The following is a 20,243-nucleotide window of genomic DNA, read 5'->3' on the forward strand; positions in this document are numbered from 1 at the left end:
GAAGTCCTCTCATTCAATAGATTACGGCGTGCGTCACTCTATCTCCGTTAGTCTCTATGTTCTACTAGGTCCGATCACGGGGTGTAAATGCGCGTAAACACTGAAAACAGACTTTGTTCGCTCAATTTATTCAATTCGCCGTGTAAACTGTGCAATAATCTGCCCATAATCTCACCCATGGTGTCGGTCACAATGTGTGTTTATAAATGCAAGTGAAAGATGAGGGCAGACAGTGAAGATGTTATGAAGTTTATTCATGGACACAAGTGATCATTGGAAACAACCAGTCCAGCCAGCTCTCTAGTGAAGCCTCTAGAAACCTCAATACAGTTCGGTACAAGTACAGAATAGGGAACCACACTGTGATGCAAAGCTTATTAAAGGTGTAATATAGGGCTTGTGGATAACTGAAGAAACACGTTGAATGCTCATGACTCGCAGAGGTGGTGTGCGTGTGTTGGTGCGTGTTTTAAAGATGTGCCAGTTCTGGTGCAAAGTCTTGGGGGAGTCTGGCTTCTTTGGCTACAGACTCCGTCTCAGTATCTCAAATTAGATTGGTAAATAGTCATGGTAAATGTAAATGTAAATGTAAATGTAAATGTACAGGGATTTATATAGCGCAAATCACCGACCGGTTTCTAAGCGCTTGCTTAGGGAACCCGTCCTGGTATTCCCCTGTGAGATAACCCCGGCAGGGTATCCGCAAGGTGAAAGCCAGGCATCCCGCCGCGAGGGGCCGTTGTGGAGATTAAGCAAGCTATTGCCCAGAGTCGCAGAGTGTGAACCCATGAATTGAGTAGGCACCGGAGCGAGAATTGTCGAGTCCATGGACATTTTAGGACTCAAGAACCCGCCGAGCCGGGAATTGAACCCTGGTCCCGGGTTGACCTCTGCTTCCAGGTCTGCCTCCTCTAACCAGTGAGCCACACTTCTCCACCTGAATCTGTTGGGTTGCTGCCTTTTTTGGAAGTAAGGTAGTTAGTATGCGTATTTAACAACTAAAAGAAGGAATAGATTTCCGACCACTGAATTATTGTTTCTGGTGAGTGATAGATTAGGTTTTGAGCTGAGTGCGTGTCCTACTTTTAAATCATTGAAGGCTAGTTGAACTTGGTCGCAATGTGTAATTGTTCATATGAACATTATTTCTTATTAAACAATCTAAATGTTTATATATTTACCTTTTATCCTAGTGAGTTACATCAGACATCTAACATTTTTGCATGCATCTGCCATCTTTAGTGTCTTCTGTTTGATTTTGTGGTTACCAGACTCATAAAGTTTTGCTAAACATTGCATATGACTGATAAATAAGTTGTAACCTTTCGAAATAGTGCAGCTATCAGTTTGTACTGCAAGGGTATACACGCTTCGGAAGTGTTAAAAGCAGGTGTTTGCATGAGATTTGATTTTTATAGCGCACTAATGCCCAAAGGCACATAGGCACTGGTGCTGGCGGGAGCCAGAAGGTTGACAATGAAAAAAGTAATGAACAGAATCGAAATTTGCCTAGCTTATGTAACGGTAAGTTTCAATTCTATTAAGGACACGGAGGCGAGGATTATGCTATATCTTGCTTCGCTTTATTAACATAAAGACTCCACAGCAGCTTAGGAAAATATATATAACAGTGAACAAAAAATGCTTTAAGGCCTAAAGCATTTGACGGAACGTTTAACAGATCAAAAACAACAACTCCCAAGAGTCTCTTGTATATTGCCAGTCCATAGTCCTTCCATTATGTCCATCACCGCTATAAAACCGGCCTTCTCTTCCTCTTTCTCCTCTTTCTTTGCGCAGATCACGCATACACCTCATTGATCCTGCTTAGCACCCTCGTTGCCTGTCGAAAAAAAAGGGGACAGCGTAAGCGAGGTGGCCCAGGAATGCAACAATAAGGCGAGGAGCATTTAGTGACTATTACAGTACAGACAATGTAAAGGAAAACGCTTTACTTACTGCCATACGGGTGGGTAGAGAAACCACTGTGTAGCCTGGGTGGGATAATCCTCGCCTCCGTGTCCTTAATAGAATTGAAACTTACCGTTACATAAGCTAGGCAAATTTCGATTCTATGTCAGGACCGGAGGCTTCAGATTATGCTAGTTCAAAGCTTACTTACCACCAACTGGGCCAAATCCACCACGGGCTTAAAATAAAACCTCTTAAAGGTGGAATCCGAGGACCAATCCGCAGGTCGCATTAGATCCTCCAAGCGAGCACCCACCGAAAACGCCTTAGAGGCCATGGCTCCTCTGGCAGAGTGTGCTCCAAAAAGAGTCGTATTGATGCCCGCTTCTTGCATGACCCAATGCACCCACCGAGCAATAGTGGGGGAGGAGACAGCTTTGTGTGGCTTCCGCAGGGCAATCAACAACTGACGTTCGCCCGGGGGGCGCAATTCCAAGGTCAGGTCTTCGTATGTTTTGAGGCATTGCACAACACACAACTTAGGAGTGTCTAGAAAAGCTGGATAGGAAATGGATCGCGACGACGTTTTGGTGCGTCGGCCCACGGTAAAAGTAACCCCACCCGGGGAAAAAATGCGTGCAGATATATCCAGCGCACGCACGTCAGATACGCGTCTACAAGAAACCAAACATAACAACATGGCCAACTTTGCCGAAAGTTCCTTTAGCGACAAGTAGGAATTGGCCGGCCAGGACAGGAACAGGTTGAGAACCAAATTGACGTCCCAAAGGACGGAGTACCTGGGTTCAGGGGGCAAGGCGAGGCGAATAGCCCGCAGAAGCCGACAAACAAAAGGATGTTCCCCTACCGGGTGGCCATCGATGTTATCATGGCCTGCCGAAATTGCCGATCGAATCGCATTGATCGTTCTGTAGGCCAAGCCCTTGTCGGCTAGATGAGCCAGGAAATTCAGCACGGGAACGAGGCCCGCGACCAAGGGATCCAAATCCCTTCGTAGACACCAACGCATCCACTTAAGCCAAGCGGATCTGTAGCGCTTTGTCGTACTATCGGCCCATGCTTTGGAGAGCAAGTGCTCAGCAGACCCCGAAAGGCCTGGGAGCGACCAGCGTCTCCTGAGAGCCTCCATGCCATGAGGCGGAGAGAGCTCTGCGTGATGAGAGGATGCGGTTCCTGATCCGGATTTGTCAGGAGCAGAGGAAACAGGGGGAGTAGGATTGGAAAATCCCAAGAAAGTTCCAGAAGAACCGGAAACCACACTTGAGACCTCCAGAGCGGTGTAACCAACACCAACTCCGCTCCTTGGCGGCATACTTGGGCCGCCGTCCGCACTATCATGGAGAACGGGGGAAACGCAAACGGTCTTTCCCGACTCCAGTCCTGTAGAAAGGCGTCCGTGGCTTCCGCCAGAGGGTCCGGCCTCCAGCTGAAAAAACGCGGCAGCTGGTGGTCGAGACGGGACGCAAACAGGTCCACCGAAAAAGGACCCCAGAGTGTTTGTAACCACCGGAAGACCTCCGGATCCAGTTTCCACTGACTGGCATCCCTGAGGTGCCTGGAATGCCAATCCGCTACTTGATTGGCCTGACCCGGCAGGTACTCCGCCGTCACCGCAATATGTCTCGACAGGCAGTAGTCCCAGAAGTCCTTCGCCAAATCCGCCAGAGCGCGGGAACGAGGACCCCCTAGATGGTTCACATAACGAACCGCCGAAACGTTGTCCATCCGCAGTAGGACACAGGCTTTGACCGAATCCTTGGTCCAACAACGGACTGCGAAGGAGCCCGCCAGGAGTTCCAAACAGTTGACATGCAATCGTTGTTCTTCTGAAGACCAGGCGCCGCCGGTGGAGAAATCCCCGCACCGGGCGCCCCAGCCCGACCTGCTGGCATCAGACTCTATGACTAGATCCGGGGCCGATCCGAAGATCGCCCGACCATTCCACGCCTCCATGTGAGACAGCCACCAAGACATTTCCTCCTTCACTTAGTCCGTGAGAGGAACCCACTGATCGTAGCTCATCCCACGCCGTAGATGCTGAGCCTTGAGACGTTGGAGCGCCCTGTAGTGCAGGGGCCCCGGAAAAATCGCTTGGATGGAGGACGACAGAAGCCCTACCACCTTGGCGATATGGCGCAAAGAAGTGCGATCCTTGGAGATCGTCTGCCGAAGCAGGTGTCGTATTTTCGCGACTTTCCGACCCGGCAGGCTCAAGACCGCCTGTACCGAGTCCACCACGAAACCCAGGAAGGTAATCTTCTGAGTGGGAACCAAAACCGATTTGGAGCCGTTGATCACGAACCCCAGTTTCTGAAGAAGGTGCACGGCCTGCCGAAGCTGGCCCGCCAACACCTCCGGGCACTGCCCCATGAGGAGGATGTCGTCCAAGTACACCAACATCCGAACCCCCTGACCCCTGAGAAACTCCACCACCGGATGGAGCACCTTCGTAAAGAACCAGGGGGCCGACGACAGACCGAACGGCAGTGCGGTGAACTCGAACACCCTGTCGTTCCATAGGAACTGTAGGAAACGACGATGCGGCGGGTGGATGGGGACGACGAGATAGGCGTCCTTGAGATCCAGTCTCACCATCCAATCCTGAGGGAGGAGTACGTCTCGAAGGAGGTGGATACCCTCCATCTTGAAATGTCGATAGATCAACCACCCGTTGAATTCTTTGAGATTGATCACAGGTCTCTTGCCCCCATCTGTCTTGTCCACTAAGAAGACATTGCTGAGGAAACCGTTGGGATGGCGCGTTGATAGGCGGATGGCCCCTTTGCAGAGCAGTTCCGAGACCTCTCCGTCTATCAACCGCGCGTCGGACTCTGAAAACACCATTGGACGTGGGGGCACCGCTTGCGTGGGTTGGTCGTAGAACTCTATGTGGAACCCACGTACGGTTTGCAAGACCCAAGCGTCGGCAGTGAGCAACTCCCACTCCCCGTAAAAGGTCGCCAACCTCCCTCCAATCGGAACTTGATCTAAACAAAGTACACTCACCGGAGGCATTTCCTTGTCCAGAATTCTTCTTGAACCCTCTGCCGCCGAAGCGTTGCCCTCTGGTGGGGTAGAAGTTATTAAAGTTTGCCGAGGTCTGGTACTGGCCTCTGCCGAAGCCTTGTCCCTTATTGTTGGCTTGCTGGCCACGGCCGGTCGCGCAGCCCCTACCGCGACCGGCCCCTCCGGAGAAACGTTGGTGAAACACCCGTTTAATGCTGGACTGCGCCTTGTCCAGCGACGTGAACGTGTTCACGAACTTGCCCAGCTCCCTGATAAAGGGCTCGCCGAAGAGGCCTCCCTGGGCCACTGCACCCGCCTCCGACGAGGCCAGATCCCCCAACTTCGGGTCCAATTTAATCAAAAGGGAACGCCGCCGTTCAGTAGATAGGGCGCAATTGGCGTTGCCTAGGAATACAATAACCCTTTGGGCCCAATTGGAAAGCACCTCCGGGGAAATGACGGTGCCATTAGCCTTCGCCTCCTCCGCCATGTCGAGGATCTTCGTGGCAGGCCCCACTGCATCCAGCAGCTTGTCCTGGCAGGATCGCCAGGACCGATCGATACCTTTCCTGGGATCTTTCATAAACTTCGCCAAGAAGGTGGCCATTTTTGTGTCCAACTCTGGAGTCATGGCCACCTTACCCTCCAAAGTTGGTCGAGGGCACTCTCCACGCAGGCAACCTCTTGCCTCCTTCTCCAACGGCTTGCGTAGCCGACCTGCTACGAATTTCGCCACCGTCTCCCCAAGTGTCCAAGCCGCGGAGCGTGGGTGGACGATCTCGTCCGGATCTAACATGCCCGACTCATCCTGTGGCAGTTCCTTGGCCGAGGACGACGGGAGCCAAGAGCGGACCGACTCCCCGTCGTCATCAGTGTTCGGTGAGTCGTATACAGGGGAAGCGGGGGCTGTCGAGACGTCCCCCGAAGCACCAGGGTCCGCCAAGGGGGCAGGGGGCACAGCCGTTGCCTTCGCCAAAAAGGCGTCCCGGAGACGCTCAAACGCGCCCCTGTCCACTCCTTGGGCCTCCGAGGACGGGCCTTCCCTGCAGGGCTTTTTCGATGCGGGCGGCAATCCGCCTGATGTCCCCGGGAGTTCGGGAGCAGGAGGCACATGCGCGGACGCAAGCTTCGCGCATTCCTCCACAATGCGGGCGGAGAGGCGGTCCTCCATAGGCCCTACCACCTCCGTCACGCAGCGGTAAATGGAGCTATCCACCGCCTGGTAGAATTCGTCGTCCTGTAGGTAGGAATAGGGTTCTTCCTCGTACTCTCCTTCCATTCTGAAGCACAGGAGTAGCTCTAAAGGCACCCAGGAGGGTGTTAATCGAGATATTCCTCGAGTATGGGCAGACCAACTGACTGCGATCACTTTGTGGGCCAACGGACGTGGCAGGTAGGGCTGCACCGACCCCCCAGCGCGCGGACTCTCCTCGCCGGGACCGAGTCTCCGTACCCCTCAAGCGCGCCAAGCCACACACAACCAAGGAGGTGCACAAAATGCGCCCGAAGGCGTTTCACGCGGTCAGCGCCGCAATACAGACCCCAGCGGGGCGTCAGAAATAGGGATTACAGACCCGGAGCACCAGGTGTCAGAGGGGTACGCGAGGGCTGGCTCCAGGGTAGGCAGACTCCTCAGCGCGGCTCCTGTAACTACGGAGGCGCGCTGAAGAGTCGGCGAGACGTGTGGGCGCCCCCTGGCGGCTTTTTTAGTCACCGCACACAAATGGGAAAGAAATATCGCGTAGGAACGGAAGAATGTTCCCGCGACCGGGGACTCTGAAATGGAAACAAACCATGGGGTGAGTCCCCAACGATCGTACATACAATACAACCAGTAAATCTCATAAAGGAAACATGAAAAGCACTTATCTGGCTGCGGGAGCAGCGAAGAAAGAGGAGAAAGAGGAAGAGAAGGCCGGTTTTATAGCGGTGATGGACATAATGGAAGGACTATGGACTGGCAATATACAAGAGACTCTTGGGAGTTGTTGTTTTTGATCTGTTAAACGTTCCGTCAAATGCTTTAGGCCTTAAAGCATTTTTTGTTCACTGTTATATATATTTTCCTAAGCTGCTGTGGAGTCTTTATGTTAATAAAGCGAAGGAAGATATAGCATAATCTGAAGCCTCCGGTCCTGACATAGAATTTTAGTTGGCAAAGAGCCAAGTTTTTAGCGATTTTATAAAAGATAAGCAGTGTTGGGTAATTTAGCATTCATATTCACGTTCTTGGGTAGAATGGCGACAGGTTTCTTTAAAAGTATTTACTGAACGTAGCAGTATGGGAAATGCAGGGCCGGCTACAGAGCAGTTAGACTGGTGTGGCGGCACTGGGCGCTGACCTGGGGGAGGAGGTGCCAACAGCACTAAAGTCGAACCTGGGGAAATGCTATTCCGAACCTGACTCTTCAATCTGTTGAGCCCTTTGAATTAAACTGTGTCCTGCAGCAATTTCCTACAATAGTCACATCCCGGTCACTAACCAGTCTCCTGAGGCGAAAAGCCGGGAGTAGACGCTGTTGCTGCTAATTCTTTGACTTGCTTACTTTTAAAAACTGTATTTTACTTTGTAAAGCACTATTGCACTTTAGGGAATCACTGAGCGGATCTAGCGCTCACGTGACCCCTCACACCGGCGTCCTTCGCCGCTGGCCACGCCCACCGCTAGGCCACGCCCCCTTCCCGCCCTACATAAGCGCCGACCTACGAGCGCTCGGTTGGGTTGTCTCCTGAGGCGAAAAGCCGGGAGTAGACGCTGTTGCTGCTAATTCTTTGACTTGCTTACTTTTAAAAACTGTATTTTACTTTGTAAAGCACCATTGCACTTTAGGGAATCACGGAGCGGATCTAGCGCTCACGTGACCCTCACACCGGCGTCCTTCGCCGCTGGCCACGCCCACCGCTAGGCCACGCCCCCTTCCCGCCATACATAAGCGCCGACCTACGAGCGCTCGGTTGGGTTGTCTCCTGAGGCGAAAAGCCGGGAGTAGACGCTGTTGCTGCTAATTCTTTGACTTGCTTACTTTTAAAAACTGTATTTTACTTTGTAAAGCACCATTGCACTTTAGGGAATCACGGGGCGGATCTAGCGCTCATGTGACCCCTCACACCGGCGTCCTTCGCCGCTGGCCACGCCCACCGCTAGGATACGCCCCCTTCCCGCCCTTGAGGCCTCCTATATCAAATCTGCATCCACAGAACGCGCAGCGGACGTGCGCAGCGGGCGCGCCGCTTGCGCGCTGAAGGCGCGCCTAAGGCAAGCCCGTCTGCGCCCGTCCGCGGCCGGACGGGGCTAGGGGCACACCCCATGCCAATTTCATCTCTTACTCCTCCGAGGAGCTTACCGCCCTCCATGGCCATTGGCCACTTTCGGATTCTATCCGTAGGCACATTACTTCACTAGGGCTTGTACCTTCTTCCACTCCTATTCTGCCGTCTCCTCTGCTCGCCTCTCCCCCACAATGTCCTCTCCCACCCGACCCTCTTCCTCCTACTCCGTCACTATCCATTCTCTTACTTAACACCAGGTCAGCGGTCAAGCACCATCATGAGCTCTTTGTCTTGCTCGATTCTGAGAATCCTGACTTACTGCTCTTGACCGAAACCTGGTTCTGCGATTCTTCCCTTCCCGTTCTCTTGGCTACCCTTCCCCCCTCCTACGTGGCCTTACGCGCTGATCGTCCGGCGGGTAGGAGTGGCGATAATCGCTCGGTCGGAACTAAATTTTCAAACCATCCCCTCTCCCCCCATTCCTTCCACTGAATTCCTTACAGTTCGCTCCCTCGCCTTCTCTCCCCCCATCACCTGTCTTCTAATGTACCGTCCTCCCCAGTCTTCGCCTCTATTCTTGCCTGCTTTGCAAGACCTACTGGCCAACTTGGTGGTTAACTATGCTTCGGTCTTGGTACTAGGGGATTTCAATTACTGGCCATCGGACCCTTCTGAGTGCACAGCCTCGTAAGAATTCACTGAGTCTCTCACATCTTTAAATTTTATGTCGCACATCTCTGTCCCCACTCACTCTCATGGTCACATACTTGACCAGGTCTGGTCCCTTAATCTTCCAGTCTCCCCAGTGACGGTTTCCCCCTGTCCTTGGTCTGATCATGCCCTTATTTCCTTCTCCATCTCTCTCAACCCGGTTTCCAAAGTCCCCCACGCCAAAAACACCTGGGCGCGGAACTGGAACAGAGTTGACTTTCCCACCCTGACGTCTCACCTTCGGAATTCTACCCCGTCCCTCTCTGGTCTTACGTCCGACTCTCAAGCCAACGCTATCAATACCTGGTTGGCTAGAGGGTGTGACTCAGTGGCTCCTCTGCGTCGTATCTCCGTTCGGCGACCCAAGGAGTCTAATAGGTGGTTTAATGACCACCTGAAAGAACTTAAACTGTCCGTTCGACAGGCAGAAAGGCAGTGGAGGAAAAATTACTGTCCTTTACTTAAAACCCTCTATCTGACATCACTCGCCGACTACAAGACCGCAATCCTTGCCGCCAAAACCTCTTATTTTTCAACAAAAATAATCTCTGCTGAAAACAAGCCTAGGGAGATCTTCGGCATAGTGCAGGACCTGGCTTACTCCGATAGGGCTTCACCTCAAATCCCCCCTTCCCAGCCTCTATGCAACCAACTAAACACTTACTTTCTTGACAAGATCGCCACCATTAAGGCCAACATCCCCCCCCCTCGCCTGCCTTTGTTGACCCTTCTCCTCCCACTATTCAAAACCTCCTCACCTCTATCCCCCCCATCACTGAAGAGGTATTCCTGGGGATACTTCCCAAAGTAAAATCAGGTTCCCCGGCAGACATCTGTCCGGCGCGAATCCTCCAACAAATCTACTCCTCCTGTCCTGAACCCCCCATTACCTTCCTTAACAGCTCCCTAGCGCAGGGAGTAGTGACCCCTACGCTCAAATCTGCCACCATAGTGCCCTTTCTTAAGAAGCCTGGCGCTGACCCATCCATCTCAGCCAACTACCGCCCCATTTCCCTGCTGCCCTACCTGGGCAAGGTGCTGGAGCGCTATGTCACCGCGGTATTCAGCACCCACGTAGAGGCCAATGGGGGACTGGCTTCCCGCCAGGCTGGCTTTCGACCAAGGCACTCAACCGAATCAGTCGTGGTGTCAGTCCTGGACAACCTCAGGAAGGGTATGGATCACAACAAACACCAGGCGCTGGTACTCCTCGATCTCCGCCGCATTTGACACGGTAGACCATACCATCTTACTGTCCCGTGTCAAGGCGGCTGGAATTGAGGGATCAGCCCTGGTGTGGCTTTCCTCCTTCCTGAGGGACCGCACTAAGGCGGTCCGGCTAGGAGACTTCACAACCACCCCACTCCCCGTCACGTGTGGTGTCCCCCAGGGTTCTTCCTTGTCTCCCCTACTATTCAATCTTTATATCTTCCCCCTCATCTTCGCTCTTCAGCAGCTGGAGGTCACCGTTTATAATTACGCGGATGACCTCCAGCTCATCTTTGATCTATCTCTTCTCCCCTCTCTGTCTCCAGCTTTCAGCACACCATGATATTCATCAGGGACTGGATGAACCACAACCATCTCAAATTGAACCCGGATAAAACCGAGTTGGTTCTTACCGGTGGTTCTTCCAGTCCCTGGAACTCTCTCTTCTGGCCCCCAACCCTTGGTCCCGCCCTCACTCCTTCTACCACGGTCAAAACACTGGGGGTTAAAATAAATATTCAACTCACCCTTCACTCCCAAATCAGCTCTGTGGTTTCCTCCTGCTTCCTCACCCTCCGAACTATCCGCACTGTCGCTCGTTTCTTCTCCCCCCAGGCACTCAAAATGATCATGGCCGCCCTAGTGATATCACGGCTGGATTATGCCAACGCTCTTTACAATGGCATACCAGCATACAGTCTCAGGAGGCTGCAGATGGTCCAAAACCAAGCTGCCCGGCTGGTTTTCGGACTCCCACGCTATCACCACTCCACACCCCTCCTCAGGGAGCTTCATTGGCTCCCTGTTAAAGAATGTTCTCTGTTTAAAACCGCCTGCATGGTTTTCCAGGCCCGACAAGGCACCGCCCCCGCCTTCATTTCCTCACTAATAAAAGAATACGCTCCCTCCAGAGAACTTCGTTCCTCCACCAAATCCCTCATTCAAGTCCCACGCTTCAGACGCAAAAAGTGGGGTGGGTCCAACTTCTCCACCTTGGCCCCCACTTTCTGGAACTCCCTCCCAGACCACCTTCGTGCGGCTACCCATTACGTATCCTTCCGTAAGGAACTAAAAACGTTTCTTCTTAAACAGGCTTTCCCTGCGTAAACCCCCTCCCCGGCTCTACCACCGGATCTTACTTTTGTCTCTGTAGCCAATACCCTCCACTAGCGCCAAGAAACCGTTCGGTGCACGCTGCGCTTTATAAATGTTTTAAATTAGAAATTAGAAATTGTAAGGAATGAGGTCACCAGTTTTTAGGTCGAGCATTCAAGACCTCTTGTATATACTTACATATGTTATTATTACCCAAGACTGCCTCTGTTTCAAGGACACTACTCCGTAGAAAGGTAAGTTTTCAAAACCTTTATTCCAGGAATCTGCATATTACAACTGCTTTTAACAATCCCCTAACGCGTTTCGGAGCCACAAGCTCCTTCCTTACGGGGCAGCGATTCGAAAATAACGGAAAAGACAAAGCTATAAATTCCCAAAGTTGCATGCATTCTCCAGAGAAGCATGCTGGTAGATGTGGTTCAAAACTTCCCCGCAAGTCGGGTCCGTATATTTTGCTAACATGGTGTTCTTTGCCTTCATAGCGTCCTTGAAACAAATGCAGTCTTGGGTAATAATACTTATATGCGATTGTACTTTGTGGACTCTGGAGATCAGCCCTAGGACTTGTCTGCTTCAGGGGGACTTTCTTTTTTTTATTTCTCCGGCAACTGCTTCTATTTAACTTTCTTGATAGAAAACGACAAGCAGAGGTCAGTAAAATACCAGAATCACTTTAGCATTGTCTAGATTCCAGTCCATAGAAATTGTCTTCCACGAGCACCCGCACAGAATATTTTTTTCAAATATTGTATTTTCAGTGATATGGCCTTGATTTTATTATTAAAAAAGGAGCTTTGGACTATACCATTTCCCACTGAAAGGTAATATTTCTCTCCATGTGTTCCTGTACCTGGCAAGTCACGCAGTTTGGTGCTTACTTTCCCTCCATGTTAAAGAACAGTAGATGTTTCAGCACCCAGGCTAATGTGCTGTATAGCTAAATACATATTAGGTCCCAAAGGCGAGACCGATTGCATTGCTAATGCTTGTTTTAAGAGCTGTAGTCCGCTCCTCTCTGTGGACCGCTGGAATAAAAGATACCCACCTGCCAACAATGATGTGTCAAAGTAAATGTATTTAGGAATTGCATTTAGCGTGGACATTGCCTTAAGGCTTTGAAGCACTTTACATAAGTTAAAAAAATGTGTGCATGTGCAAGGAGGCAAACAATAACTTTACCTCGAAATAATGTACTGTCAGAGAAAACCTGCCGATTTTGATGCTCATTGGGGCTGGGTCTTAAGAAACAAATTTCTTGGAAATTACAAGCATTGCACTGCTTAACTATTGGTACACGATTTATGTAGAGAAAATCATTATGATTTACGAATGAATTGAAGTAATGCAAGGAAAACTACCAGTCTGTTTTCAGTGTTGTCTACACAGTAGTTCTCACATTAGAGGCACAAAAAATGTTTATAGGTTGGCTGTAAATCATGCCTCAGCATTTGTGAGCAAAACACGTTCAATGGTGGCCGACAAATAAAGTTTTGAAACATCTACACACAGCGTTGTCCTCCTTTGGAAAGGAGATTGTTATATATATATATATATATATATATATATATATATATATATATATATATATATATATATATATATATATATATATATATATGTTAAAGTGACGTTATAGTTAGGTAACAAAAACCTAGCAATTCTCTGAAAAACCAAAGGTTAAAGTGATGTTATAGTTAGCTAGTGTAATATTACAAAAACTAATGTTCAACAAACACAAATCCGTTGAAATTCACCAGTTATACTTTATTGGGCTAACTATAACGTGCGCCCCTGACATGCACTGCTTTGGCCTCACATATTAAATCACTCATGACATGTTAAATATTATCATTGAAGACATCACTGAGGACATCTCAAAAGAAAGAATTCATGACATAAATCATGACATCATCCAAACTACTACTCCTCAAATAAGTCTACAAACAACTTGATCATTTAAAAATAAATAAAGTAGGTAACAAATGGCCTTTATGTACAAAATAGAAATAGTGTAGTGTTGGAAACAAGTTTGTTTAGTGTAGTATTGGAAAGTAAAGTCCGATTCAATATGGTTAAAGTTATATGGTGCACACTTTAGCTAAGAACAAAGTTTTACTTGGGAACAGTATTTCATATAAACAAGGTAGAGAGTCAGAGCAACTAGTGACAGTTGCAGATGTTCACTTTAAATAGGTTGCAGTTTCATTCAGATGCCTGTTGCAAAAGCACATAAAAAACAAAAGCTTCAACATAAGTTATTAACCGGTTTACTTTCCTGTATGCCTTCGAGTATGAAAAAATCATAGCAGATTGTCAAAACCGTTGTATGAAATTACATCAGTTATGTCATTAATGTCAGTTGAGATGCCATCAGTGCTGTCATCAATAATGTCACTCAACATCTCATGAGTGATGTAACACGTGAATTCATAAGCAATGCACTATTATTTTATGCGCTAACTAGACCTGAAGGTATTAGAGCGCTGTCCATGAGCACTATTTGTGTTACTGACGGATACATTTATTTTTGTTAGGCATGGTAAATTAAGTGATTTGCCCAGAATCACAGGATGTTGAGAGTCCATCCCTAGACTCGAACACTGTTTCCCAGCTCCGAGGTCGACCACTCTAGTTGTTAGGCCACATCCTTTCTCTACATGGTAGGGGTGCAAGATACAGTTAGCTTAGTAAATTATAGCTGACGAATTTCAGAGTTGTTCTGTTTTTTAAACATTATTTTTTGCATTATTTCAAAACCTAACTATTATGTCATTTTAACCTTTATTTTTTATCAGTGAATGTCAAGGTTTTTTTAAAGTAAGCTAAAATCTTATTACCTTACCTAACTATAATGCCACTACATCTTTAGTTTTTTTTGTGAATTTGAGATCTTCTTACAATACTTAACTACAACATCACAAACATTTGGTTTGATCAATTAATTCTTGAGGTGCTTTAATTATATTCACCCATCTTCCCCACTGACCACATCTTTTGGCAGTGTGTGGCAGGTGGCTAGCTACAGGGCCTTTTTAGGCTATGCCCTGCACCCAACTCCCTGTAGAGGGTCAACCCCTCCACCAACCCCTCCAAGACCTCTACTCCACATTATTTATTTTTCTTTAATACCTTTTCGCTGTACGTCAGTAGTCCCATGTTACCACGTCTAAGATTCAGCTCCATGCTACTGTGGGACCTAGTGAATCTTGCACAGTTCCATAGTACGATTCCCACAGGAGTACTGCTGTACCTCACAGGAGCAATGTCCTGTATTATGCAGTGCATTCTTTTTTCATTTTTTGGCTCTGGGGTGGGGTGATGGGGGCTTTCTGGGTGCCCTCTGAAGTGCCAGAGGGGCAGGGTTTTCCTACCCTCCCTCCTTATAGGTTTCTTTTCTTCAATGTCAAGACATAGGGACCAATCATCAGATCGCTTAGTCATGCGGGACCAGTACCGGTTCCAAGGGACCAAAATGACTGACAGATAAAAAGGTGATTTAATGGTATTGTGAGGTCTGGGGATCCTAGTAGTCTTAATAATGTATTTCAAGAGCTGCACTAATTATCATCAATTATATTAATAGTCATGACCCACCATCCCTCATGTAATAGATTTGTGCAAAATTAGTTAGCCTCTGAATCTCTGCCCCCACACTATCTCCCTGAGAAGGCTTGGAGTGCTCGTCTTGCTACCACTGAGGATCAAAAGCTTAAGAGATGCACTCAGTGTTCAGTTAGCAGGATGAGATAGGTTAGGCACTGAGGCAACAGAGCTAAAAGGCCCTAAAACACAACGGTTACAGTAACAAAAAAAACTGTGTGCCAGAGGATCATAGATATGTCCTAACAAACAGGAAGACAAGCTGTCACATATTTCCTCCCCAAACAAACCTCCATAGTCTTGAGAAATATAAAACATTCAAAGCAAAGAGAGAAAACAGTCTCCCCTATTCATTGCAACACAGGATCTTTGACAACAGTGAGGAGGGATAGATAACAAACAATCAAATCACCTGGAGACCAAAATGCTTCTGAGTAGGACCAAAACAAGAATAGAGAGAAAAGCTATCAAATCAGTAGCAGAGACAAGTACGTTTTTCAATAATGATAAAGGGGCTGACCAAAAGTATACATTGTTCTGTTCACAACATGCCTTCAACAACAAATAGCTAAAGCTGAAATCAGGCATCTGTAAATAAAAGTGAAAGAAAGCAAACCGGCAATCCTTAAGCCACAGTAGGTTGCAGCTCTGCATATTCTCTGCTATGACATGTCTCCTCCTATTGTCTCATTGTTATGTCTATGCCAAGAAACATAAATAATGGTCCTATTTTTGGTGGCATTGTTGGGTTTAAAAACTGAGCAGTCGGCTTCAAACCTCAATCAAACTTTTTCCATTTCTTAGCTCACATTCCAAGAACGGTGTTCTTTCTAGGATGGATACACAGGAATACTTCTTTTTAGTTAAACTACCTGGCTTATTTGCCATGTCATCCTATGAGTCACAGGTCACTCTTGAACACCATTTTAAAGCAGATAAATGATCTTCATAACTCGACTTTATCATACAAACAACATGGCCCTTCGGGTTACTAATAAAACCTCATGATTACCCTTGTGGGACATCCATTTCGGAGTCATAGGCTGCATGCTGCTTTGGCATATCCTTATTGCAAATATATGAAGGTGCTCTTCAGGCAATATTCTTACCTCCTCAGCCCTTTTAGTCAATGCGTGACGCATCCTACCATTGGGACTATACCATTTTATACACTGTGACACTTAGCAAGCCCAAAGGTAAAGATCAGAGATATGAAAGTAGTAGCTAATTCCACTCACTGCCTGGCAACACTGCATTTCCCTTTTTCTACTCCTGGCAAATCAGACTTTTTGCCATTCACACGAACAGAGAGAGGTGGGATGCCTTGCTATACACAGTCTATCATAAATGTGTTTTTAGAAAATAATGATGACAAAGGCTACCTGTTTATAGTTAATAATTTCTTTCTCACTTCCTCTACTTGATGTTGAGCTTCCCCAGCTTCTGATTTCTTCAGAATTAAAAGGTTTTTAAATTGATGCAATTCAGTCATTGCTTCATTGACTACTAACAACACTCGTTCTTCTTCCTGCAGCAAGGAGAAAATATTTCAATTTAAATGCTCACTTTTTAAATTTAAAAACAGCAAATTTCGGTAGATATATGCGAACTGCCATCAATTCCTCAAGAAGATGACTTATTAGAGGGATGCAATACTGCTGAAGGTAATGCTGTATAAATTACACTTTGTGCGGAATGATTCTATCTACTGTATATATAAGATTGCAAATAGTATGTATGTATAAATGGAACAGATCAGCCAACTGTAATGTATATTGCGATAAATTGATTGTGCCCTTTATTTCTCAAAATAAAAATTATATGGAAAAAAACGAAAACAAAAACAACAAACTTCCCCTTAGAACAGTGCACTTTATACTTCATTCCTGAAGGATGATTAACAATTTACTTTCCTTCAGTAATGCTCTTTCCATTAGATACTCTAGCTAAATGCATATTTCTCACTTTAGAATATCCTCAGGAGCGACAGAATCCAGAGAATTATGTAGCAGTGCTCCTGTGCACCAACAAGTGGTGCTCTGTGCTGACATCATACCACCCAGGAAGAGGCCGAGCGGAGCGCATATAAGTGTCATCCCAGCATGCTGACATCATTTTCTTGTCTCTTTCTCTTTCAATGCTCACAGAGGCTTGAGCTTGAACAATTGATGGTAACAGTGTGCTGATCACTAACTTCGGAAATTTTTAGATGTTACAAGAAAGCCAAAACTGACCAGAACAAGGCTGGGAAGTGAGGAATCTGATGTTAGATACAGGATCCACCAGAAACAGTTTTAAATGAAAGTAAGCAACTTGCTCTTCCGATTGACAATTCTAACTGCAGATTCATCACTTTAGAATATATATATATATATATACATATATGTATATATGTATGTATATATATATATATATATATATATATATATATATATATATATATATATATATATATATATATATATATATATATATCCGCTTCATCCGGGAGATTTCCAGCAGCCTGTGAGACTGGCACTGAAGACGGCCAAACCTGCCAGAAACGCGTCTGCCCAACACTACAGCGTTTCATGGACTGCAAAGGACTGGGCTCTGTTTTGTTCCATTAAATCCTCCGTCTATCCCGGAGCATGTGTCACGCTTTCTTTTTTCACTACAGCGTTTCATGGACTGCAAAGGACTGGGCTCTGTTTTGTTCCATTAAATCCTCCGTCTATCCCGGAGCATGTGTCACGCTTTCTTTTTTCTGTGAAGGTGAGCATTGGTGGTATATATATATATATATATATATATATATATATATATATACCACCAATGCTCACCTTCACAGAAAAAAGAAAGCGTGACACATGCTCCGGGATAGACGGAGGATTTAATGGAACAAAACAGAGCCCAGTCCTTTGCAGTCCATGAAACGCTGTAGTGTTGGGCAGACGCGTTTCTGGCAGGTTTCTGGCAGACGCGTTTCTGGCAGGTTTGGCCGTCTTCAGTGCCAGTCTCACAGGCTGCTGGAAATCTCCCGGATGAAGCGGAGACCACTCCCTTTGAAGCCGTCCCACAGCTCCTCCTCCCAACTGCAGGTGTGTGCTAACTGTTTACAACTCCGAGTGAACTGCATGATGGTCAGCATAGTTCATCGTGGTGGTTGTGAGAAGTTGGCCCGATATGCAGCGTTCGCTATTCTAGCGACCACTATGCATCGGTCCAAACGACCCTTATGGTGATTGGTTGTAAGTCAACCTTAGACCAGCTATCCTTGTAGCGTGGATACGAGCAGTCTTCGGGCTAAACTCTAGAGGGCGTGTTAAGCCAGCTGTTATACCATCACATACCCCTTGAACACCAAGTGAAAGGACACCACACAAGTGTTATGAAAATAAACAGTATATTTATTAGAATCACAACAGCCCTGGACTCTTTATGAGGACAGGGTACTAAGCACAGAACAAAACTCTTAGGAAAATACTTCAAGTGCACAATTAAAACAAATGCCCGAGGGCACGGAAAGTTTAGTGGTCTCGGGCGGACCCGATAAGGCAAGTCGGAAGCGAGGGACTCGGGACCCTAAAGTAAGGAGGCTATGCAGGCACCAAATTGCCGAAGTTACCTAGCCACGAGGGCTGCGGCTGCACAAGTCTTACAGGCGTCGGGGGTCTTCGCTGACGAGCCAGGAGCCGGAAGAAAAGGAGTTGCTGGCCGGCGACCAGTGATGAATAGTTCGTAGAGATCCAAGCCTGGATCAGTGATCGTTGATACCTGAAAGCAGAGGGGACCAAGTTCGTACTACTAGCCAGTAGTCAGAGGGTACCAGGAAGGCACCGGATGGCCGTCACCTCGACTAGGTGAGTGGGCGACGCTAGGCTCTGCAGTCTCACGGACCAGGAGGCGTTGTCGGCGACCAGGATGGAGGTGCGAGCTGTCCCACGAAGGTTGATGCTGTCGGCGTCGCTGGGCCCAGGATTGGGGCAACAAGCCGTGGCAGATTTCAGGGCCACGTGGTGGGCCTAAAATGGCATCTTGAGTGGACCAGGAGGGTTCAGGATGCTCCTCTCGGAAAAGGGAGCAAGGGCCGGTCTGGAGCAACCAGACCAGCAGCGTTGGTTGTCGGATGTCGTCAAAGAAGGGCACCAGCCAGCGGCTAGTGACCAGACAACGTGCTGAGCAGCGAGCAGAAGGGCCCCACGCAGATCGTGGAGATGCGGGGAGACTGCACTTCGGTGCTGGAGCTGCTCAGGGTCGGGGCTTCTCGGACCCCAGAGTACTCACCAGAGAATTGCTTCGATGGTCGTGCTGATTAAGAAAGCGTGCAGGTTTTGATGATGGCCGGTCCCTTGAGGTCTCGTCGCACCCTCAGATCTCAGCTGAGCTGACGACGTGGGTAGAGGTCAGAGGTGCCAGGGAAGCCGGTTCTCGTCGAGCTGGGCCGTCGGATCCTTGAGGAAGGACTTGCAGCAAACCGCAGAGTTCTTAGATGGTGCCCGCTGGTGCAGGGTGACTACTCCTTAGCCACAAGGGAGAAATCTTGAGAAGAGTCTCGAAGTCCTTTCGTAGAAAGTATTCTTGATTCAAAGATGATCTAATTTGGAAGGGTCCCCGCTCTGGCACCCCTCTCCCCCTGCTGGACTTTCCCCAGGTCAGGGGCTGCGCGCCCCTGGAACTGGTTCTAGCCGGCAGATGCGTAGTGAGCACCGGGGTGCCACTCCGCAGTCACCTTCTTGCAAAGCCCTACCTACCCAGAATACACAAACCCTGTCTGGGACGGTGCGAACACCGCCCTTGACAGGAAACCCTTTGTCCGAGCTCTCCTCGCTGGAAGGACTCCCAGCAGCAGGAGGTCAGACTCGTGTCTGTGGTGGCAGCGTCCATTTTGTGGAGCTGAGGCTTCAGTTAACTTTAACCGGGGTTCACAGTTACGTACATGTTGTGTCCCTCTAGAAGTGCGGAATGCTAACCTCGTCGCCAGAATTGGTGAGGGGGCAGCATCCCGATTCGTATGACACCTTACTCGACATGTCTTGATAACGCGATACCGAAGTTACCGATATGATACGCGTTATCATGGAACAGCCATTGGGTCCTGGTTCCGCAAGCTGCAAACGGGCTCAGCTCGTGCCAGAGCCCAATTCACACGGTTCCATGCACTCTGCCTTCAGGATTGTCAAGGCCTGCCATAGGAGTGACTGATAGGAACTCGGGTGTCCATTTTAAGGTTAGGTATAGGGATACTATACCTACAGCAACGGGCGAGTACGCCACGTGGCCCCAGCTGTCGTGCAGCCAGTTGTGTCAGATTTAGATGGCCATCCAGGGGTGGCATAATACATGCTTCAGCCCCTGGTAGGCCCTGGGTACACCGATGCCCCGAGTTACAGGGTCTGACAGGGTGGCCCAGTTCCAAT

General features: G+C 48.3%; 1 protein-coding gene across 1 annotated transcript in view; it reads right to left on the reverse strand.

The window, feature by feature from the left end:
* Positions 1-20,243, reverse strand: part of SMC1B (structural maintenance of chromosomes 1B) — a 2,420,665-nt gene that overhangs the window by 554,981 nt on the left and 1,845,441 nt on the right. Inside the window, exon 17 of the mRNA XM_086952745.1 lies at positions 16,227-16,372. Coding sequence (XP_086808871.1) covers positions 16,227-16,372 — 146 coding nt within the window. The remainder of the gene's footprint in view (positions 1-16,226; positions 16,373-20,243) is intronic.

Source organism: Lissotriton vulgaris, chromosome 1_2 (assembly GCF_964263255.1).
Source record: "Lissotriton vulgaris chromosome 1_2, aLisVul1.2, whole genome shotgun sequence".
Classification (NCBI taxonomy): Eukaryota; Metazoa; Chordata; class Amphibia; order Caudata; family Salamandridae; genus Lissotriton; species Lissotriton vulgaris.